General features: G+C 42.3%; 1 protein-coding gene across 1 annotated transcript in view; it reads left to right on the top strand.

Annotated features, from left to right (window-relative positions):
• Window positions 1-24,623, top strand: part of LOC109894809 (protein phosphatase 1 regulatory subunit 37) — a 61,465-nt gene that overhangs the window by 4,270 nt on the left and 32,572 nt on the right. Inside the window, exons 3-5 of the mRNA XM_031828241.1 lie at window positions 6,459-6,606; window positions 10,799-10,954; window positions 11,406-11,518. Coding sequence (XP_031684101.1) covers window positions 6,459-6,606; window positions 10,799-10,954; window positions 11,406-11,518 — 417 coding nt within the window. The remainder of the gene's footprint in view (window positions 1-6,458; window positions 6,607-10,798; window positions 10,955-11,405; window positions 11,519-24,623) is intronic.

The raw sequence follows: 24,623 nt of genomic DNA, 5'->3' as shown, positions 1-24,623 counted from the left end.
GTGCTTCCTTTCCTTAGCTTGGCTGGAGACCATTGGGAACCTACACAGGCTCACACTCAAGATTGTAATTTGGTAACGCTCAGACAAACCTTCACTAAAACATCATTTTTTAGAAGTGAAAGGATCTGTGACTCCTCTCAATATTCATTTTAATTTGAGGGGAGCCCTCTAATATGGTTCATTTTGGTTAAATTAAAATACATTCAACAGTGGACAAAATAGCTTTGAAAGTTTTGGAAAATAGATTGTGATTTTATAAGGAACCAAAAATGTTATATAAGTAGTATTACTCCTATTTTAGAATAACAGCAGTATTAGTATTAGTGATTATTGAATTAATTTGCAGTTGTAATATTGATGTTGCAGCAGCCTCATCTTGATAAGATCTGACATATCCAGAGATCAGGCATAGGTTTTGTAAATAGCTTACATTTCAAACCAAATGGTTCCCATTTGAGTCAATCCTGTCGTCTGTGTGTACCCATCTCTTCCTCTCCCTCCTGTGCTCTCTGTCTATCTCCCTCTCTCTCGGAGCCCTGTACCTCAGCATCCATCAGAAAAGCACAGCGTCTGTGATATGCAATAACCCTCTGTCTGCCCAGAGATACGATACAAACTCACAAACATCTAAACACCATCCAGTCTAAATAACTTCCCATGCAGACTTTTTTTTAAACTTGACCCTCTGGACTTTACTGATACACACACACCACACACAAAGACCCCCCCCCCCCCTGGACCTGGCTTATGCTGTACTTTCTGTAGTATGGAGAGGATATTTCTGATGATATTTTTAGCTCTGCTACACACCACAAAAACACACACACACACACACACACAGAGAGAGAGAGAGAGAGAGAGAGAGAGAGAAGCACTCAAACATGGAGGAGCGGAAGCATGCAGAGGCAGGTGGTGAATATAAACATTATATTTTACATCTAGCATTTAGGGATACAATACACAGATACTTTACATGAAGACTCATTAATAATGTTACCAAATGTACTATCACACATTTCAAAATCATTACAGATGAACAAAGAAAGACAGTGGGAAATATTTTCAAAGTCAATTAGAATTTTGTGTACTGTACGTTACATTTTTTTTTAATGATAAATGAAGTTACTAATTTTGTCTCTTCTCTTTCTAGACACTGCAGGTTTAATTGCTAATTGTTAACTGGGAATGAATACATTTGCATATTAATTAGTTCCCAATTTACATTTTTTATTTGCTGCCTTCAAAGGGTGTGAGATAAAAGGTCGTGTTATTTTAAATAATTTATCCTTTATTGCAGAAAAGATGCTGAATGGAAAATGTGCTGGTGATTTTAACCCCTAAGAGCTTTAACTGTAGAAAAGTGCTCAGAAAAAAAACAACTAATTAAATGAGTAAAAAAAAAAAAGAAGCTGCAGTGAAACATTTGTTAATTCAAAGGCAGAGCGCGGGACTGGGATTCCTGGACCGACGACGGAGTGATGAATGGCAAATGCACCAGAGATGACTTCGCTAGAAGTCAAGTTTATAAACCATATCCCTCTCTGCCTGGGAGAGGGAAAGCTTGTCTTTCTTTCCTTTGTATCCCTTCATTTTGTCCCTCTCCCTCCTGATACATCAATAGGTTTGGCACTCGGTCCCTTCGTTTTTTCTCCTCCACGCTAGGCAGCACATCTCAGCAGCAGAGCAACAGGGAAAAGGAAGGGGGCTCATAAGTTCAGAAATTCATTAAGATGAAAAAAAAGCAACTACTCTGTGTGTGTGTGTGTGGGTGTGTGTGTGTGTGCGCACTTGCACTTGTGTGGTTGTTTGTGTGATCGGTGGGGTGGGCCGGTGGTTGCACAGCCTCAAATGATTTTACAGACATTTGTCACATCTCTGTACTCTATCCCAAACAGAATATATACAGTATATTGACCGACCACACCGTATAACACTTTCATGTCTCCTGCTCATCAATAAAATCCTCTCTTCGGGTTATTCTGCTAAGTACTCAGAAGAGATGCTATCATAAAGTAGAACAATATCATAACTCATACTGCTATAATGTTATATTAGGGGGGTTTAATAAATTGATATGCATGCTCTGTTTTGTGGCGGTGGTTCCTCTGTAAATAAAATATGGATATTTCTCAGAGGGATACACATTTCAGAGACAGACAGAGAGGGAGTACTGTTTCAGGGCATAGCAGGCCTACATGATGCTGTTCATTCCAGGCTCTAACCTATTAGTGTGTGTGTGTGTGTGTGTGTGTGTGTGTGTGTGTGTGTGTGTGTGTGTGTGTGTGTGTGTGTGTGTGTGTGTGTGTGTGTGTGTGTGTGTGTGTGTGTGTGTAGCCTTTTCCGCCGCCAACATTGTCTTTGGCACAATATGTGTTGCACGTTCTTTTTAGGCGAATGTGACACGTCACTCATGTGTCTTGCGTTATTCCTTATATTGTTTTGGTGTGCTTCTGCACACTGATAATTTCAAAGGAAATGTGTAATTATAACCAATAATACGCCTCTATTTACAAAGTGTAATTTATTTATGTTATCTTGATTAATGTAGTTTGGTTCTGGCTGAGAACATTTTTAAGGGGTCTATTGTCTCTCTTCCCTGCTCCTAGACAGAAAATATATAGGAAATCATTCCTTCAAGGTATTTTGTACTCTCATGTCCCTTCAACAATGAATCATATTTAAGGATGAAATAAAACAGGCAGTATATGAGAATAAGCCGGTGGCATCTTCACACAGTGGGATTTGGCAAAACGAAGACGGCGTGCGTTCGGTTCCTCCACTTGATGTGAGGGAGAAACAGTTGAAATGATCATATTCCTTCCTTTCCAGAGAGAGAGAGAGAGAGGGAGAGGGAGAGGGAGAGGGAGAGGGAGAGGGAGAGGGAGAGACGAGGGAACATGCTATCACATTCTTTTTTCATCTGCATGTAAGGAGGGATTCTCTTTCGCTCCTTTGCTGTTGTGTTCTGGTTGTCAGGAGAATAAAAGATGACAATTTCCACGATACACGCAATTATGTCACCTTTGGAGATTGATGTAGTCAAATTAGATGTATGTGGAACAGTGGCTTGGCAAATGAACGCCTCAACAGATGACCAGCTGTTGCTAATTAATATACACTGGTTAATTAGGACATGGTGTTGCCATCAATAGTAAACTGTGTGAAATCCATAATTCATGCTCTCATGTTGCTGTTGTGGTGGTGGCAGTGGAAGCTAGAGCTTCTAACTCTGAACAAACAAGTCAGAGAGCCATGGAGGGATGCAGAGGCCTCGTGTTAGAGGGGTACATTAACTGTATTGTTTATGTTAATGAGAAATGCTACATTTTCTCTCTCCATCAGCAGGTTACCAGTTTAAATGGCAGGGCCCCATGTCTGGATTTGAAAGGTAAGCTAATGTGAAATGTTTGTTCTAACTTTATTTACGACATAGGGTATGATTAATATGATATTTTATACAGTGAATGGTATGGTGCTTGTTGAGTGTAAAATGAATGACTATTATAACAGTGTAAGATTGGAATATTACAATACTAGAAAGTTAGTAGCCCGAAAGACATCACGTTCCAGTACATTATACAGATTATTGCTAAATAGCCATCGGTTTACTATAACATACATTTACAGTACCAGTAGAATTGAATCACTCCTCTGATGCTGTGAAGCTTCAGTTTGGGGTTAACCCCTGCCCCCCTTTGATGAGTGTAACAGGAGAGCTGCCACCCCAGTGGGGATGTGTGATTCCAACATGGGGTCATCTTGTCCCCCCCCTCTCAGTTGTCACGCACTGATGACATCACACTGGGGTGATGACACCCTGCATTAGTTATTATCTTCCCCAACACAGAGGGGATTAGATAGAGGGGATTTCAGTTCCTCCCCTTCCTTGCGGTTCCCCCTGTTCCTACGGTACAGTTAAGTGATTACGGTATTGTTTAAACATGTAAAAAAATTTTTTTTTTTACAAATTATTATGCTAATGATGAAAAGGAGGAGGATGTGTGAGCTGTGTGACAGCGATGTGCTGTTTGCTCCCTCCCTCCGTGGTCATGGAGATAAGAGTTTATGAGGGGAAGGAAGGAAGGAGCTAGGGCCTCTGAGAGAGGCGGACTGACGCTGCGGCCATCAAAGTCTCTCTCTTTGTTCAAAAGTCATCTGGTGTTGAATAATCAGACACCCTTTGATTCATGACTGGGAGGGAGGGAGGGAGGTAGGGAGGGAGGGAGGGAGGACAGTGGATGGGATCTTGTTAGAGAGAGAACGTCTTTTGCCTTTTAACTCTGAGTCGCCGCATTACACTGTGCACTAACTACCAGTCACATAATCTGTGGAGATGCTTTTCTTCTCTCGGGCTTACTGTACAACTTTAATTCAGAAAGTAAACAATTGCACAGATAAAGAGATGATTTACGTTTTCTAAAGGAGGGGTAGGAGGGGAAGGTTGTTTTGTGTGCTCTAGCCTCCCTGAGTTTCCTAAAATTCCAATCACAAAATAACACTGACTCCTGACTGGGGACATGGCAATCTGACTGTTAGCAAACAGTCCCAATTATCTTCTATTTGATTGCTTTCCCTACTCAGGTGAGCGATTAGACCACCTTTCCTGCGAGGCTCTGGAAGTCATACTGAAATCACTGAGCTTTGATTTCATCAATCTGCAAGCGGCAGAGCTGGAGGAAAATGTGAGTTTTATGAGCAAAAACTTTATTTTTTCATTTTTACTTTCCAATTGGGTTTTGTATTCAGCTGTCCCTGTGTATCGGATTTTACTCTCCATCAAAGGAACTGGGAACTCCATTACTATGTTGCTGTTGAATTTAAACCTTTTCTTATTCTTTTTTTCTTCTTCCAGGGAGCATCATCCTTGCTGGATATGATTTTGTATTATGAATCTACCCCCCATCTTGACATCTCTGACAACACCGGCATGGGGATATCTGGTTGGAAGGCCCTCTCTCATTTGATAAAGCAGGTACATGTAGTTCAGCGTAATGTGTTTCTATGTGTGGATTTAGGCCAGGGGTAAGAGAGTGCACATACTATAGGAGGGAATGTATTCTAGAAGTAAGGCGAGTGAGTATTGAGAGCAAAAAAAAAAAGTATATTCAAGTTCGGCAGTTCCCAGAGAAGCTGCCTAACTTTGTTAGCTAACACGCATGCATGCACACAATCGAGCACGCACGCACACGCCATTACCCCCAGTCAGTACCTCAGACTTCATTACCACGGGCATCTGATTAGCTAGCAGTGCCAGGAGAAATGATCCTGCAGATCCCAAATGCTATTTCTGAAGGCCTGTCTGCCAGCCTGGTCGTGTCCTTGGGGGTGATAAACCTCTCAGGGCCCAGGGCAGGACTCAAAGTATGCCAAGGAAATATTTACCAAGCATCTTACGTTAGCTGACTGTGTCTGAGAGACAGACAGATAGACAAAACAGATGAGGGATCGTTAAGTGATTTGCCAATGACAAAATAAGCCCAGATGACAACCTCTATCATTCATTCCTAGAATTTAGAGTGTTGGATGGAATCGGCTGGTTATGGTGTAAATTCATTTCAATGTTTGTTCAATTAGTGATAGTTCTTAGATGAAAGAGAGGTGAGGCTTTGCCTCGTGGTGAAATGGACTTCAAGGGTGAGACCAAAAGCTGGCTCTTAGGCAGTATTACTCAAGATCAATCAAAATCACCTTGGTGTAGAGCGAGAGATGGAGGATGCAGCAGGAGAGAAAAAAATCTGGACACCTTTGATGTGCCGACCAGACGGACGGAGAGATGGCGGGGGGGGGGGGGGGGTTGATGGAGACTAACAATGGCCCCCAGACCTGCCCGCTCTCCCTCCGTCACTCAGGACTGTTTTCTTCCCATCCTTTTTTGATGTTCCTCCTCTCCTCTCCTCCTTCAGACAGGCTAGTGGTTGCTGAGGAGAGGTGATGCATGGAGGCCAGTCCCCACCAGGGACACAGCCTAGCCCTTCAGCCACACTCTCGCTCTGTCACTCTCTCCTTCTGTCAGTCAGTGTTGTTTTGCCTTACTGGCATTCCCCTCTTCCTCTAGTGTTTGAAGGTGAGGTAGAATAGGGAGTTCAGTCCACACTTAGGGCACGGCCTAGCCTTTCAGCCTCTCCTCCCTCCCTCCCTGCCATCTTTTTCTGACAGGTTCTGGAAGTGTTTGATCAGAAGTAAGGTACAGAGGCAAGTCCATAACCTAGCATCTCAGACCCTCACTCTCTCCTACACGCCTCTCTCGCTCTCTGTCCCTGTCATACCCTGTCCTTCCCTCCATCTCTGTTTTTCCATCCCCTCAAAGTTTTGCTGACTTTCTCTCCCTTTATCTCTGTCCTCTATCTCCCGTCCATCTCTCTCTATCTCTCCCCACCCCTCTCTCTCTCTCTCTCTCTCCCTCTGTCCCCCACCCTCCCCCTCTCTCTGATGAGATCGTTGTGTTTGTCTCTCTGTAGAGTGTGTGTCTGTTGAGGCTGGATGTGTGTAACGTGGCCCTGCTACAGTATCCAGCCCAGGTCCTGTCAAGAGCCCTCCTAAGCAGCAGACTCACCGTGCTGCACCTCCAAAGCACCTGCCTCAGTGGCAGACCCCTCTTCACGCTTGGTATGCCCTGCACGTATGCATAACACATACACACACACAGCTTTGTTTTAGAGAATTATCAGGACTTTTTGGGGAGTGAAAAGTGTGTTCCCATTCAAAACTATATTTTCCATAACTCTAACCTTAACCCCTAACCCTAACTCTTAAACCCAAACCCCAAACCTAACCCTAAAATAGCATTTGAACAAATTCAGGACATAAAGTCTGGACTTTTCCAAATTGTTCTTATTTTCCTACCTTGTCAGGACATTGTGGTAGAATGTTAGCGAAACATTTACACACACACATACACACACACACACACACACACACACACACACACACACACACACACACACACACACACACACACACACACAATCTGTTATTCCTGAGTTCTTCCTCATGGCCTGATAGGGCTCAGTAGTATCTCCTGTGGGTGTGTGTGCGTGACTGCATATGTGTGTTTCTGTGTATATTCCGTGTGTGTATGTGTGTGCACTCGGTGTTGTCCATGCTTGGCCGTGGCCAGCAGGAACAGATGACGGAGGACAAGGAGCGGAGGAGCAGATTTTGGCCCTGTGACCCTCACAGTGGTACTGGCCCGGGATTAGATGTCCTAATCTTCAACCTGTCACTTTACACACCGCCGCACCGATCCACACCGTCACCGTGGCCAGAGACACTATCCTCTCTACCTAGGACTTTCTGTAGTACGAGGACCAGTAACCAGGCCTCAGAACAGTTATTTTACCAGGCATCAGGTCTTTCACCAGAGATGCTAAACTCATTTTGCCCTGTATTTGGTCTTCACTGAGGTCCAGAGTGCCGCACTTACAATTAATTGTATTTCCTCACTGTCAAAATGTGAAAAAAATAATACTTTATCCATCCCTTTTTTCCCCTCTAAAACCCCCATACCCCCCAAAAATATAGTGTATAAAACATTAGGGACACCTTCCTAATATTGAGTTGCACCCCAACCTTTTGCCCTCAGAACAGCTTAATTTTGTCAGGGCATGGACTCTACAAGGTGTCGAAACTTTCCACAGGGATGCTGGCCCATGTTGACTCCAATGCTTCCCACAGAGTTGTGTCAAGTTGGCTGGATGTCCCTTTGGGTGGTGGAACCATTCTTGATGCAAATGGGAAACTTTTGAACGTGACACAAACCGGTGTACCTGGCACCTACTACCATACTCCGTTCAAAGACAATTCAAACGTTTGTCTTGTCCATTCACCCTGAAGGGCACGCATACTTAAAAATGATTTTCTTTAACCTGTGTCCTCCCCTTCATCTACACGGATTGAAGTGGATTTAACATGTGACATCGCTAAGGGATCATAGCTTTCACCTGGATTCACATGGTCAGTCAATGACATGGAAATCTCAGTTTATAATGTTTTGTACACTCAGGGATTTCATATAGATATATGATAGGAGAAAACTGAGTATGGATCAACAATATTGTAGTTACTCCACAATACTAACCTAAATGACAGAGTGAAAATAAAATCTTTCTACTATTATTCGGACATTTCACATTCTTAAAAACTGAGTTTAAATGTATTTGGCGTATGTAAACTTCCGACTTCAACTGTATTATACAGTATTGTGCAAAAGTTTTAGGCAGGTGTGAAAAAATACTGTAAAGTAAGAATGCTTTCAAAAATAGTCATGTTAATAGTTTATATTTATCAATTAACAAAATGCAGAGGTGAGTGAACAGAAGAAAAATCTACATCAAATCAATATTTGGTGTGACCACCCTTTGCCTTCAAAACAGCATCAATTCTTCTATGTACACTTTTTGAAGGAACTCTGCATGTAGGTTGGCCCAAACATCTTCGAGAACTAACCACTGTTCTTCTGTGGATTTAGGCAGCCTCAGATGCTTCTCTCTCCTCATGTAATCCCAAATAGACATGATGATGTTGAGATCAGGGCTCTGTGTCGGCCGTACCATCACTTCCAGGACTCCTTGTTCTTCTTTACACTGAAGATAGTTCTTAATGACATTTGCAGTGTGTTTGGGGTCGTTGTCATGCTGCAGAATATATTTGGGGCCAATCAGATGCCTTCCTGATAGTATTACATGATGGATAACTATCTGCCTGTACTTCTCAGCATTGAGGAGACCATTAATTCTGACCAAATCCCCAACTCCATTTGCAGAAATGCAGCCCCAAACGTGCAAGGAGTGCTTCACTGTTGCCTGCAGACACTCATTCGTGTACCGCTCTCCAGCCCCCCGGTGAACAAACTGCCTTCTGCTACAGCCAAATATTTAAATTGACTCATCAGTTCAGAGGACCTGCAGCCATTTTTCTGCACCCCAGTTCCTGTGTTTTCATGCATAGTTGAGTCGCTTGGCCTTGTTTCCACGTCAGAGGTATGGCTTTCTGGCCGCAAGCCTTCCATGACGACCACTTATGACCAGACTTCTCCGGACAGTAGATGGCTGTGCCAAGGTCCCACTGTTTTCTGCCAATTCTGAGCTGATTGCGAAGGGAAGGAAGCATGATGTGTCTTTCATCTGCTGCAGTACGTTTCCTTGGCCGACCACTGCGTCTACGGTCCTCAACGTTGCCCGTTTCTTTGCTTCTGCAAAAGAGTTTGGAGAGCACATCTGGAAGCCCCTGTCTGCCTGTACATTTCTGCGTGGGAGAGACCTTGCAGATGCAGTACAACCACATTGTGTCTTGTTGCCGTGCTCAGTCTTGCCATGGTATATGACTTTTGACAGTGAACGGTCTTCAGCAACCTCACCTTGTTAGCTGAGTTTTATTCCTTCTACACAGCTGTTTCTGTTTCAGTTAATGATTGTGTTTCAACCTACATATTGAATTGATGATTATTTGCAGCTGTTTGGTATAATTGTTTAATCATACACCTGACTATAGGCCTACAAAATCCCTGACTTTGCAGCATTTTTCACACCTGCTTAAAACTTTTGCACAGTACAGTACATTTTTTACTCACACCAGCCACAGGCTGGATTGAATAGGCTCGCGGGCCGGAGCAGTATGTTTGACACCCATGTGCTACACTGTGTCCGTACCGCTGCACCCAGGCACAAAAGGCCAACACTGCCCTCCAGCACACAGCATTGGACTTCCAATAGGACTGGACTTTCCCTGACAATAATATTACCTTGGTCAGGAGCAAGATATACAAATACCTTAACTTGTAAAAATCTCAAAAATAAATTATGTTGAGGGGTATTATAACATTTACTTTGTATTTTTTGTATTTCTTTTTGTATTTTCGTATTTGTATTTTTTTAATCATTTTTACCACGGAGCCTTTAGCCAAGTACAGCTTAAGGTTAAGATGAAAGCTTTCACCAATGTCACACCCTACGGCTCCATGGTGATGGCTTTGGTCCTGCTGTCCTTGGACGGTGACCTTCATTGATTGGCTGGTGTTTCATCTCTGGGATGTAACCGTGATGACTGAGGGAGGTGTTCCTCTTCTGTGAGCAGCAGGGGGCTGGGCCGGTGTACTCTAGTGATCAGGGAGGAGACAATGACCTGTAAATCTGTAAATGAGCCAGAGGAAGAGACAGGCACATACACGTACATACTCTTCCTTCTCACCATTGAGACAGAGACCCTATCTCTTTAAACCCTCCTGGATCCTTTTGATATTTTTGGGCCGTGCATCCAGCCTCGTCGCCCCTGCCTACCCCCCTGTCCTCCCCCGTTCCTTTCCATCCTTCTCTGCGGGGGGCCCAGCTGTGGATCATTGCCTTCGATCGAAGGGGCCCTGATTGTGGCGCTCGACGGGCCGCACGCCGTGGAGTCGTCCAGATCAATCCAGCGATCCCTCCATTTGGTTCCCACTGTGCATGATGACAATGTTGGCATTCCACATGCAGCCCAAAGGGCCTGATCAAATCCACTGCATCGATCCGCTAAGGCTGGGCTGCGTGACAACCCACCAATGCACACACGCGCACACACTTCACTGTACAATTCACTGAGAGATAGTGTGCAGTAAAATTATGCTTTGAAATATTTTTGGTCGAATAATGGGAGATTTGTGCTTTTGAGAAACGCTGGTTGACTCTTGAGACATACTATAAATACAATGGCTTAGTCTCAATCGTTCTTAAGCTAAAGTAGGTTATTTATTAGACTAGCATGATTCTTTACCATCAAACCAAACTTTACTTATAAAGTCATATTGCTTTGGTTTCTTTGTCCATAGTGGCTGCTCTGAAGAGCAACAGAGCGCTCCGGGAGCTGTACCTGTCCAACAATAATCTGAACAGCGAACAGGACTCTATGCAGTTAGGAGACCTGCTCAGATACAACAGCTCAATCACTACTCTGGACCTCAGCAACAACATCATAGCAAACTCAGGTGCACTTAAAGAACATATTCTGTATGAAACAGATACAACAGTACCAGTGGAGGCTGCTGGAGGGAGGACGGCTTATAATAATGGCTGGAACTGAGCGAATGGAATGGCATCAAACACATGGAAACCATGTGTTTGATGTATTTGATACCATTCCACTTATTCCGCTCCAGCCATTACCACGAGCCCGTTCTCCCCAATTAAGGTGCCACCAACCTCCTGTGAACAGTACCATCACTATCCTGGACCTCAGCAACAACACCATAACAGACTCAGGTGACGGTCCTGGTCCTGGTCAAAGAACAGGACCATTTTCACTCTGTTATCACTCACAAAGATTGAGGTAGCAGCAAATAGTTTAATTCCCCTTGTCATGTATGTAAGCCCTGTAATGACTAGCCTAGTGCACTGTAGTCTTAAGTGTTTCATTTCTCTGTTCTGGTCTTGTTGCAGGACTGGAGGAGATCTGTGAAGGTCTGAGAGTTCAGACAGATGGACTGAAGGTTCTGATTCTATGGAACAACCAGATCACTAACAATGGACTGGTCCATCTAGCCAAAGTTCTGGTGAGGAACACGTGTTACTTTCTTATGTAGATCCTGTATCATAAATGAGCTGTGTTGATCCTGATTGTATTTTTCGCTGTGTTGATCCTGGATTACCATTTAGCTCAACCCCAGCCTTAGCCTTTGACTCAGATTTAGCCTTTCCCTTTGGCAACATAAACTGCACCTTTGTCATTTGAGTGGTGGCAACTTGGAAATCAAAAGGGTATACATTAAAAGCCTTGGCCCACTGGCATATTCAAATAGAACTCACCCAGGCCAAAAATAAAGTGCCCCTCTCTCTCTCTCCGTTCTGCCACCACCAACAGTTTGATTAAATAATAGATATGCGTTTAGAAGTGGCTATCATGCTGCCAGCCACTAAGAAGGAGAAGTAGAAGTCTTGGCAAACCATAATGACGATAATTAGGCCAATGGCTGGTCTTGTCAAATATGACACAGGAAAAGCTGTTATTAACCTTTCTCGTTTGTTGTATTTCCCTTTTCCTTTTGTCCTCTTGGCTGTCTCTGTTGAAAGAGAACAGAGTGAGAGCGGGTTATTTGGGTCGGACAAGGAAACACTTTGGTGTCACAGAATGTAATTGGGTTGTAATGTTATCCAGAACACACATTTAGTGTAGTGACAAATCACTATACAGTATAACTCCCTTTTTCTGTGAGTTTTATATTTGTTATTGGTATAGGTACTCTGGTTTTAGTACCTCTTTTTAGGCATTTTTTTGTAATTTTTTTGCTACTTAATGGACTAGGTCAAGGATATTCAACTACTTTTTCAGAAGGTCCGTTCACACAAATGTCCTATCTGACAAATGTTCTGATGGATTTTGTCATTTATCAGCGTAGTAGCAAACCATCACCTCACGACCCAAACTTTTCACACCTCTCTTTTTGGCGGAATGATTTATTTTACCGTTTTTAAGTTAATTTCTTTCAATTCTACAAATTTTTCCATGTATTATGTGTGTTCATATGATACCTGAGCGACTCAACATAATCAATGGGAATCAAAACTGGCCTTGATAACTACAAGATTTAGATGGGTAAGTTAGCTGGTTAGCCTAACTAACATGGGCTAGTTATACATAGATTATAAATAGCTCTCTAAAGTAATGTCTTAATGACATAAGAGGAAAGCTGCCATGCACTACAACATTTAACAATTGCACCTTGTACATTCTACTAGTACAACTCTCAATAACATTAAATTGAAAGCCCGACTGAGTTGTTAAAAAAAGTTGTTTTTAAGTTGGGACCAGCGGCTTACACCTACCTATGTGTACCTTGACTGGGTCCAGATTCGAACCGCGGTCCACCTGTTGAGTATGGCTGGACTACATCTTCACAATATATAGTTCTGGGTGTTCACTCTGTTTAATCCATTTGTTTTGTAATCTGAAACCTCAAAATCTGTCTTAGAATTTTTGGTTTTAACTGAAGCCCTGTATTGTGTTTTCCCCAAAGCTCTCTTCTCCAAACCTACAGTGGTTTACATGCGACAGGCCTCATCCATGCTTGACTCAAACCCTCAAACAACCAGTCAAGTCTTTAATTGGTCGCTATTATCCCCTGCGTTCCCCTTTAAGCATCTCCTCTCTCTGGGAAAGGTTTCAGTCGTCCATCGACGTGTCATGCCTCTGTGTATCCCTCTCCCCTCTGCACATCTCTGAGCTGGCATTAGCACAGACACAGCAAGGGCCTCTTGAGTGTGCCACACACACACAGTGAGGGGCTCTTGAGTGTGTTTGTAGTCACCACTGTACAAATTAACTGTGAAGACGCACTTCCTCAGGTCTGCTGTTGCCAGCATCTTTCCACCCTCGCGTTCATTCATTACCTCCTCAGCCGGGTGACCAAAGGAGTGGAACGGGGGTGGCAATGAGGTACACTAATGTATTGCTCCTCACTCTGACTATAGTATACTATAGTATTCCTGTTATTGCGGATATGACCGTAGTATACTGTGGTGTTTTTGCTGACATGACTGTAGTATACTGCAGTGTTTCCAGTAAATACTGAACAGACATATCTGAAAAAAACACTACAGTAGTCTCACGATGCCATACCTCCAGAATCACGTCATGGTCACGCCTCTCTTGGAGCTCTGGAGAATTTGTTTTGCAAAAACATTTTGAATGGCCCGCTGGCTCCCAATGGCAAAATTTTGATTGGATGTGACATTTCAAGAACCCTCTCCCCACACACCCGTAGAAGTGGTGCTGTGTGTTATGTGCACCACTGTTTACCGTCCGGGTAGTTGTTGCCTATGCTAGTTTTAAGTGCTAGTTTTTAAGTTATAACTGTCTCCCACAGTTATGCGATTTATATTTAGTGAAATTGAAAGTGGATTACGCTGGTAAAGTCAAACGTCACAACATGGTCAATACCGCTCTGGTGGTAAACTTTTTTTTTTACAAAATTGTTTTTTTTCCCTCCATTCATCCACATGGCTGCTGGCGGCACTTTGCAACGACCAAAAATATTGTGAATATTGTCCTTTTTTTTTGGAGCCAGTGGAAAAACCTATTCAAGTAAGTAAATACATGTTTTTAAATGTTAATGTATTATTAGCTAGCTGGCTGGCTACAGTAGGCCACTTTGTAGGCTAACTCAACTGAGTTTGCTAGCTAGCTTGACACACTGTTTAGCTAAGTGAATTAAAATGTCATCAGCTAGCTAACTTCCCATTAGCTAGCTATCTTGATGTAATCATTGTAAATTAAAAACAGTCTCCAAATGCATTTGTAGATAACAGCCATGGAAGAGGGTGACATTGCAGTTCCAGCTGTCAGTAAACAGAGAGTGTAGGCTACTGGACACGGCAGGTATCTTTGTGGGATGACGTTATGAAAAGTGTATCCAATTCCAGTCCCCAGAGGGCAAAACTTTGAGGACAGAGATATAATTGTAACCTATTATTTAGTGCTTTCTAATTTGAGTATATCTGTCACCTGTTTGTGATTTTTATTTTTCTGTTCTCAGATATGGAAAGCTGTGAAAGCCTGATCGCAGATGGAAAGCGCTCCCAATGAGTGTCCCAAGAGACTAAGGGTATATCCTATATGCCATGGATTATATGTGTAGGCCTACCTATGCTAGGAAATGTTGCATACAAAAATACAGTTAAACATCACACATAATGTATAAACCTAATAAATGTCTGCCTACCCAGAAGATCGGGGATCAGTGGAGCAAGATTGTAAGGTGGGTTTTTTGTTCACCCGAAATTATGCTTTAGTAATATTAGCATACTTGTTATTGCTCAATTATTTTTTGTTGTTTAGACTAAGATTTCTGTTCTTTACGTATGTGCTTATTTGTACATTTTGAAGTGTTGATTCTTTGAAGTGAAGTGTTTAAATTTGTTTTAATTGTTAAACTATTATTCAAAATGAACTAGTGTCAATGTTGGTCAATCGCATATCACAATTCTGCAATAAAGAGGGGAAGGAGTTCTGTCTCTAATGTATCTGTGTTGTAGTGCTGAGCGATTACTGCTTTTTGAGGTCGGTTCGATTATTAAGAAATAATCACGGTTTTTGATTTTGGTTTCAATCTTTTTTTCATGACTGCTGAATATCAACTATCAAATCACTTACTCACGAGTTTTCAGGTAGGCATATAACACAGACTGGTCAAGTAGGCATGCAATGGATTATGGCCATTGTAGTTAATTACCACATTTTCTGCGCTAAACTATGTAGAATATTAGTCTGTTGGAAACCAACTCCCTACTACATCGCACAGTTCTGGCTTGATCTGATTAATCTCTAGAGAAACGTTGCAAAATACGCATTGAGCTCACAGAAAAAAACACAAAGAAATGTAATTCAAATATATATTTTATTTTTACAACCTTTTTCTCCACAATTTCGTGGTATTCAAATAATTGAACCAACAACAGTCAATTAGTTGTTCACAATTTTTTTTTTCATAATGTCCGTTAATCTCTCAGCACTATTGTGTTGTATTCTCAAATGAACATTTCCCTTTCGTCTAGTTGAAAAAGATTTCCAATCTGTTTTATTGATTGTCACCCTCAGTATATCAGCTATCTGAATCCATTTAGAAGCTTATCATATGGCAGGCATCGCCAATGCAGCCATAGGCCTATAGTTAGATGGCATTACTGGCCTTATGGGCATCTGTCATGTGAAGCAGAGAATAGCAAAACTCACATTTGTTTACATTTTGAGCTATACATTCTCAATTTAAAATGATACCAGTAGACATGTATATAAGGCAAACAATATCCAATATGTTGTACATGGATTTTATGTGCTGACAAATACAATTGTTTAGTGCAAACCCTACCATTGTAAATTTAGCTACAGTATGAAAATAATGAGATGATAATTTGGCTACAGGAGATGAGCATTACAGGTAACATTTTAGTTAATTCATTTTAGCAATATTGCTTGCAAAATGATTGCTGTTGTTCCCATAGATAGACCCCTTAAACAAAGATCGGAGTTTTGATGTAACGACTCTCGTTGGTTGAAGAAGGAGACCAAGGTGCAGCGTAGTAGGCGTTCATGATTTTTAATAAACTGAACAGTGCAACAAAATAACAAAGTAGAAAAAACGAAAGCGCACAGTTCTGTCAGGCAACAAAACAGCTAAACAGAAAATAACTCTTCACAAAACCCAAACAGAAAATCACAACTTATATATGATCCCCAATCAGAGACAACGATAGACAGCTGCCTCTGATTGGGAACCACACTAGGCAAAAACAACAAATAAATAGAAAACATAGATTCTCCCACCCGAGTCACACCCTGACCTAACCAAACATAGAGAATAAATAAGGATCTCTAAGGTCAGGGCGTGACATTTGAAACTGTAATAAAAGTGCATTAACTGCAGTCGACTGCAATTATAGCAGTTGAAATGCAATTATACTGCAAAAGTACTGCAGTAAAAAAAATATATATTGGATGCAGTATTTGTAGCGTACTGCAGTTATACTGCACTCTGACTGCGATATTTTTTCGTAAGGGACAGTACATGGTTACACTAGTATCACTGACCCTGGATAAGCTAGTGATTGGGCTAAGATAGCTAACATTATAGGTCAATAATATGGTGTTAACACTATGTTGACTTTATAATCGAGAGAGAAACTGAACTAGCGCGTAAGTTCATTTTTGTCTAGGTAGCTTACAAGGTTAGCTTACTTTTCTCAAAACAAACCTCTTTGTAGTTAGCCAGCTACTTTTTGCCCTACTTTGGAAATGTACAAATGTATAATCTTTGATATGGCTAGCATTGTAGACCATTTCTCCCCTCTTGCTGCAGCTTTAGCTCATCTCGAACTGATGTGAAAACCAGCAACGCGTTTGATCCGTGTGACAGGTTTGCGAGTAGTTACTGATTTACACCGGGTTCCTACCCCTCTTTAGCTGATTTCTGCCATGGAACTTCCCCAGGCTTCCCATTTTAGGGTAGCCTGGTTCATGACGAGGCTATATTTACTGTAGTGGTTTTGCAGACATAACTAGTATACTGCAGTATTTACCATAGTGTGTTTGCGGACATGATTGTAGTAACTACCAGACTACACCTCAACCAGAAGATAAGACAGGTTGGTGACAGGCCACCTATTCAGTTGAGTCAACATTCTGAGCAATTCAACGGACCAGACAACACCCTAGCAAAATTTTTTATTACAATTGTAACATCTAAACGTTAGACACAGGTTGTAGGTGACAGGTGTCAAACTCATTCCACGGAGGGTCAAGTGTCTGCGGGTTTGTACTTGATTGTTGAATTAGGGTCACTAATTAGTAAGACACTCCCAACACCTGATTGACTTGGGCTTAATTGAAAGGAAAACAAAAACCTGCAGACACCAAGCCCTCCATTGAATGAGTTTAATGGGCCTAGAACAGGGTTGTCAAAGGGAAACAGTACAGTAGCAGATACAAAGAACAAGAAAAGGTTATTAAAACTTAGAACGTGTTTGAACATGTGAATATTTTGATATTTTTTAAGCAGTCCAATTATATTTTCCAATGGGGCTATACATTTGGGTGAGGTTTTTTTCTTCGCCTGAGTAGCCTCGTTTCACTGCCTCCCCCCCAAAATGAAACCATCTAGATAGCCTAGTCAAATAATTAACATCCAATCACATTAACCGTTACTCTCTTGCAGGAATTCCACTAACGGTCTGTACAGTGCCTTGCAAAGGTATTCATCCGCCTTGGTGTTTTTCCTATTTTGTTGCATTACAACCTGTAATTTAAATTGATTTGTATTTGTATTTCATGTAATGGAAATACACAAATTAGTCCAAATTGGTGAAGTAAAATGAAATTAAGAACTTGTTTTAAAAAGATTTCTAAAACAGAAAAGTGGTGCGTGCATATGTATTCACCCCTTTGCAATGAAGCCCCTAAATAAGATATTGTGCAACCAATTACCTTCAGAAGTCACATAATTAGTTAAATAAAGTCCACCTGTGTCCAATCTAAGTGTCACATGATCTTAGTGTATATATACACCTGTTCTGAAAGGCCCCAGAGTCTGCAACACCACCAAGCAAGCGGCACCATGAAGACCAAGGAGCTCGCCAAACAGGTCACGGACAAAGTTGTGGAGAAGTACAGACCAGCGTTGGGTTATAAAAAAGATCCGAAACTTTGAACATCCCACAGAGCACTGTTAAATCCTTTATTAAAAAAATTGAAAGAATATGGCATTGCAACAAACCTGCCAAGAGAGGGCCACCCACCAAAACTCACGGACCAGGCAAGGAGGGCATTAATCAGAGAGGCAACAAAGAGACCAAAGATAACCCTGAAGGAGCTGCAAAGTTCCACAGCGGAGATTGGAGTATCTGTCCATAGGACCACTTTAATCCGTACACTCCACAGAGCTGGGCTTTATGGAAGAGTAGCCAGAAAAAAGCCATTGCTTGAAGAAGCATCCCAAATTGATGGGGGTACGTGTTCACACTTCCACTTGCCGCGGCCAACCTCGTCCTCCCTAGACCTCAGCAACCTTTGCGCACAAGAAGCAACCTTTAAGACGAGACCAGAAAGGAACAGACAGGAGCGACAGAACAGGACAATACCAAACAAAATAAACACGTAGACATTCAGGAACAGGGTGCACGAGAGAGAGCGTCAGCAACAACATTATCAGTCCCCCGGATGTGCTGCACATCGAGATGGAATGCTTGTAAAAAATAAACACCATCTCATTATCCTCTGTTTGGGACACATCATGGCCCTCAAGAAGGTGAGAGGATTATGGTCGGGGTAGACCATAATAGGTACTACTCCTGATCCGACATACACCTCGAAGTGTTGTAGCGCCCATATGAGTGCTAGCGCTTCTTTTTCCATGACCGAGTAGTTCAACTAATAATGGTTAAACTTTTTGGAAAATAATTTAACAGGCCTCTCAACACAAGACAAATCTGCTTGCAGCAAAACTGCACCTGCCCCCACATGACTAGCATCCACCTGCAAGGTAAATGACAAATCACCGCGAGGAGCAGCCAGCACCGGAGTTGAGGTAAGCAACCTCTTTGCATCTTCAAAAACATGTTGACAACGAGAAGACCATATATAAACAGCCTTAGCTTTCAGCAAATCTGTCAAGGGAGTGACCACAGTAGAGAAGTTCCTATAAAAACGATGGTAATAACCAATCATCCCAAGAAACGCATCAGTTCTGTTTTAGTCATTGGTGGTGGGAAAAGCATTAATAGCTGCAACCTTAGCCCGAACAGGACACACTTCACTCTGCCCAACCACCTTTCCAAGGTATGTAACTGTCGCCTGAGCAAACTCGCACTTTGCCAGATTGATCGTGAGGCGACCCGCAGCTAGGCGGTCGAACAAGGCTTGAATACGGGACAGATGTTCCTCCCAAGTATCTTAATATATCACTACATCATCCAGATAAACAGCGCACCAGGCCAGACCGGAGACAACCCTGTTCATAATTTAAATGATCGCTATAGCTCCGGGTAACACGTGTCACTACCCTACCCAATCACCCACTGAGGTACACAGCCGATTGTACTCACCTCCTCGGACCGATGTCCCAACAGCAAGTAGAGCAAGAGTTTCCAGCCTGGGCAGGGTTCTAGAAACTAAACAATGTACTCTCTCCAACACAGAACACAACAAACTATCCACCGCAGTGGCAAGTTTACCTAACAATCAATGGCAACCAACACGGGGCCTACCAAACATTACAACTCAAAAGCTGTAACAAAGTTGCAAACAAAGCACCTACAGAGTTTAACATTAACTCCACATTTTCTCTCAAACACAACACACATACAGCGCCCAACGACACTAATACTAGTCTTCATAATGCAACAAAGTTCTATACGCCAAAATGTCTAGGAACCAACCTTATGATCCCGGACAAGCCCCCACTTGTCATGAACCGGCTCAAAGTCTGTAACAAAAAGGGAGACAACGTGGAGATAAGGAATAACAAAAATATATTTATCAACTGAAGTAGCGTAAATACAATTAACAACAGTGTCTGTAGTCAGTAATGTAAGTGAGCAGTTGCGTGCATAAATGTGATAATGAGGGGTGTGGAAAGGTGCTAAAGCAAACACACAAAATGGCCATAAAAATGCCACAACCAAAATCTAACCGTGTGTTTGCATGGAGAGTCTCCTCAATAAATGGGGAAGAGGTGTATTTATCCCGGGACACACCCGAGCCCAAGTGTGTCCCATTTCGCTGATGACCCTCCCGGCTCCGCCCACCAAATCCTATTAAGGAAAACAAGAGCAAAGAGAAAGAATTCGGCAGACAGAGCGGGAGGGTCATCACACAATCAAGGAAAACGTTATGTCTGGCGCAAACCCAACACCTCACATCACCCCGAGAACATCATCCCCACAGTGAAGCATGGTGGTGGCAGCATCATGCTGTGGGGATGTTTTTGATCGGCAGGGTTTGGGAAACTGGTCAGAATTAAAGGAATGATGGATGGTGCTTAATATAGGGAAATTCCTGAGGGAATCCTCTTTTGTCTTACAGAGATTGGAGACTGGGAAGAAGGTTCACCTTCCAGCAGGACAATGACTCAAAGAATACTGCTGAAGCAACACTCGAGTGGTTTAAGGGGAAACATTTAAATGTCTTGGAATGGCCTAGTCAAAGCCCAAACCTCAATCCAATTGAGAATCTGTGGTATGACCTAAAGATTGCTGTACACCAGTGGAACCCATCCAACTCCAAAGGAGCTGGAGCAGTTTTGCCTTGAAGAATGGGCAAAAATCCCAGTGGCTAGATGTGCCAAGCTTATAGAGAGACACCCCAAAAGACTTGCAGCTGTAATTGCTGCAAAAGGCGGCTCTACAAAGTATTGAGTTTGGAGTGGGGGGGTGAATAGTTATGCATGCTCAAGCAAGTTATCTGTTTTTTTGTCTTGTTTGTTTCACAATAAAAAATATTTGGTAGGCATGGTGTGTAAGTCAAATGATACAACCCCGCTAAAAATCGATTTTAATTACAGGTTGTAAGGCAACAAAATAGGAAAAATGCCAAGGGGGTGAATACTTTTGCAAGCCACTGTATGTAGCCAAACGTTGTTGCTATTCATTCCGTTAGCTCAAAAATTGATAAATGGTAAAAAAAAGGCAGTACTACCAGCTGTACTACACCTGCACCTGTCGACAACACAAGTTGTTCTGCTTCCACGAGCACATCCAATGCTAGCATCAGTAATACAACATTTGTTGTTAGCCCAGCTAGCATGGACACTGACAGTTGTGAATCTGATGCAGCCGAAGAGCTACTGCCCCCTTACCCGGGAAAGCACCGAACAACAGACAGGGACGTTGGACCATCAAAGAGGCACAAATATGATGAGAACTACATTGATTTGGGGTTCACTTATATTGGGAGTAGTGCCTTTCCCCAACCACAGTGTGTTATATGTGCAAAAGTACTATCTCACAACTTGATGAAACCGTCACTCTTGCGCAGACATTTAGAAACAAAACATGCCAATTTGAAAAATAAGCCACTGGAGTTTTTTGAGCGAGAATTAAGTTAACTTTCGAGTAGTAAGACATGTATAAAAGCAACAGATACCATTAATAAGAAGGGTCTAGAAGCGTCTTATATGGTGAGCTTCCGAGTGGCTAGGACAGGCAAGCCCCATACTATTGTGGAGGACTTAATTATTCCTGCTACCGCGTATATGGCTGGGACAATGCTGGGGGAAAGGCCAAAAAATATATACAGACAATGCCTTCATCAAACAACACTGTTTCACAACGCATCAGTGAAATGGCAGGAAATGTTTTGAAACAATTACTGCTTTGCATACAAGCCAGTGAATTATATGTGTTACAGCTGGATGAGTCAACAGATGTGGCAGGCCTGGCACAACTCCTGGTATATGTCTGTTACGTTTATGGGGGGTCAATTAAGGAAGACATCCTCTTCTGCAAACCACTGTAAACCAGGACAACAGGTGAAGATATTTTTTAAGTACTGGACAGCTTCGTGACATCAAATGTACTTTGGTGGTCAAGATGTGTTGGTATCTGTACTGATGGCACAAAATCTATGACAGGGTGACATAGTGGAGTGGTAACGCGCGTGCAAGAAGTTGCTCCCGACACCACTTGGGTATACTGCAGCATCTACCGAGAGGCTCTTGCTGCCAAGGGAATGCCTGACAGCAAGAAAAACGTTTTGGACACTACAATGAAAATGATTAGCTTTGTTAAAGCAAGGCCCCTGAACTCTCGTGTATTTTCTGCACTATGCAATGATATGGGCAGCGACTGTGTAACACTTTTACAAGGGGCAAAGTATTGACACGTTGTTTTTAATTGAGAGACGGGCTTACATTTTTCTTTACTGACCATAATTTCCACTTGTCTGACCGCTTGCATGATGACAAGTTTCTCACAAGACTGGCCTATCTGGGTCATGTTTTTTCTCGAATGAATGATCTGAATCTAGGATTACAGGGACTCTCCACAACTATATTAAATGTGTGGGACAAAATTGAGGCTATGATTAATACGTTGGAGCTCTTCTCTGTCTGCATTAACAAGGACAACACACAGGTCTTTCCACCATTGTATGATTTTTCGTGTGCAAATGAACCAAAGCTTATGGACAATGTCAAATGTGATATAGCGAAGCACCTGAGTGGATTGAGTGCGCAATTACGCAGGTACTTTCCCAAAACGGATGACACAAACAACTTGATTCTTTATCCCTTACATGCCCTGCCTCCAATCCACTTACCGATATCTGAACAAGAGAGCCTCATCAATATTACAAGATGCGGTTCTGTGAAAATTTTATTTAATCAGAGGTCACTGCCATATTTCTGGATTGGGCTGCGCTCAGAGTATCCTGCCTTGGCAAATTGTGCTGTTACGACACAAACTTCCCACGAGCTGGGTTGTGACAAAAACTCACACTAATTCTTGTTTATAATTGTATCGTATAGTGTGTGTGTGGCAGGCTTGATGGCAAAAAACAACATCTGAGAGTGCGCTGACCCAGGTGCTAGAGGGGGTATGCAGCTGGAGGTTTGAAAAAAGTTTGGGAACCACTGACTTAGACAATTAGATTTGCATGTTTGACAGATAACACACATTAACAAGAGTTCACCAAAATGACTTAGATCTGTTACTTCCACTGGATAGGTTTCTGAAATGCAGTGCTTGGCTTTCAGAGATTCAGGTGACCAAGTTAACAAGATGACCAAAAACAGTGTCAAACAATACTGTACTTCTGAAGGTAGAGAACAGTTAACCACTGCATATACATAAACAATAGATATTTTTGAAATACAAATGACTTTACAAAGTCAACTTATTGGAGGGCGCTGCCAATAAACTGCCTGGACCTCAAACCAGCAAAGCCTCTCCAAACAAAACAACTGAAAATGGTGGCTTTACATAATGAACATCTTGAATATTGTCACACATGAATAAACTCACTGATGGTCAAACTCAACACATACCATTCAGAACATTAGAACACACCCCAAACGTTTCTTCAAGACCGCATGGTCACAAAATAAACAAACTGCACCGCCACCGTACAACCTACACAACCACAAATGACCTTCCAGGTATACAGCTCTCACCTGAATTCTTCTTCTTCGATGGGGTTTAACGGCAGTTGGCATTCAATGTCAATGGTGCTGTACCGCCACCAGCTGGACGAGTTATTATTAATGAATAAGAAATGTCAAAAAGCATTCTGGGAACACGATGGACACTACTTACCCTTGCCACCTCCTTCTCCAGGGCCCGCCAAGAATTCAGGGGCATGTTCACCTCCACAGTTGCAGCATTTCCCTTCATCTGCTATACGATATTCTTCCCTTCTGCACACACTTTTGACACATGACCAAGTCTTTTACATTTATCACACAGAAGGGACTTGTGCACAAAATCTCATACATGGTATCACATGAATCCTAACTTTATATGAGAAGAGAGAGACTCTTCATCAAGGAATAGTAGCATGAGAGAAGTGAACTTCTTTTCTCCGTCCACCATACAGGTCAATCGATGTGCACCAACCACTCCATCGATGTCTTCAGTTATGTCCTCTGCCTTTCTTTCTTGCGCCACCCCAGAAATAACCCCCTTGATTGGCGCCCTGCTACAAAAATCCATGCAGGAAACATTCCACTCCGATATATTTTTGAGTTTTAACACACTCTTCTTCTGCTCCGCAGACCAAAAAGTAAAACAAGACCACTTCTTGTAACTCTCACCGACTCCACACTTTGTTCCAACACATTCCAGATTTTCCTGGAGATGTTAAACGGATTTACCAAGTAGCATTCATCCAAAACCCTGACTCCGACCAAAAACTAGTCTAGTGGTTTCCTATTCTCCAACATAGCTTAACTTCTCCTTTCGGCCACTGTAACCCACTCATTTGTACTTTCTGTACTATTAGCTTCACTCGATTCACTGGCAGTTTCAAACAAAACCTCAGTTTTCGTTCTCCCTGCGATCTTCCGTCCTCTCTGCCCTCCCCAATTTTTCCCCGGCCTCTTCAATATATTGTAATGTTTAAATTTTTTGTAAACCTTTATTTAACTAGGCAAGTCAGATAAGAACAAATTCTTATTT

This window comes from Oncorhynchus kisutch, linkage group LG7, assembly GCF_002021735.2.
Source record: "Oncorhynchus kisutch isolate 150728-3 linkage group LG7, Okis_V2, whole genome shotgun sequence".
NCBI classification, from domain to species: domain Eukaryota; kingdom Metazoa; phylum Chordata; class Actinopteri; order Salmoniformes; family Salmonidae; genus Oncorhynchus; species Oncorhynchus kisutch.
Note: the sequence above shows the minus strand (reverse complement) of the source record. Positions and strands in the feature narration are given on the sequence as shown.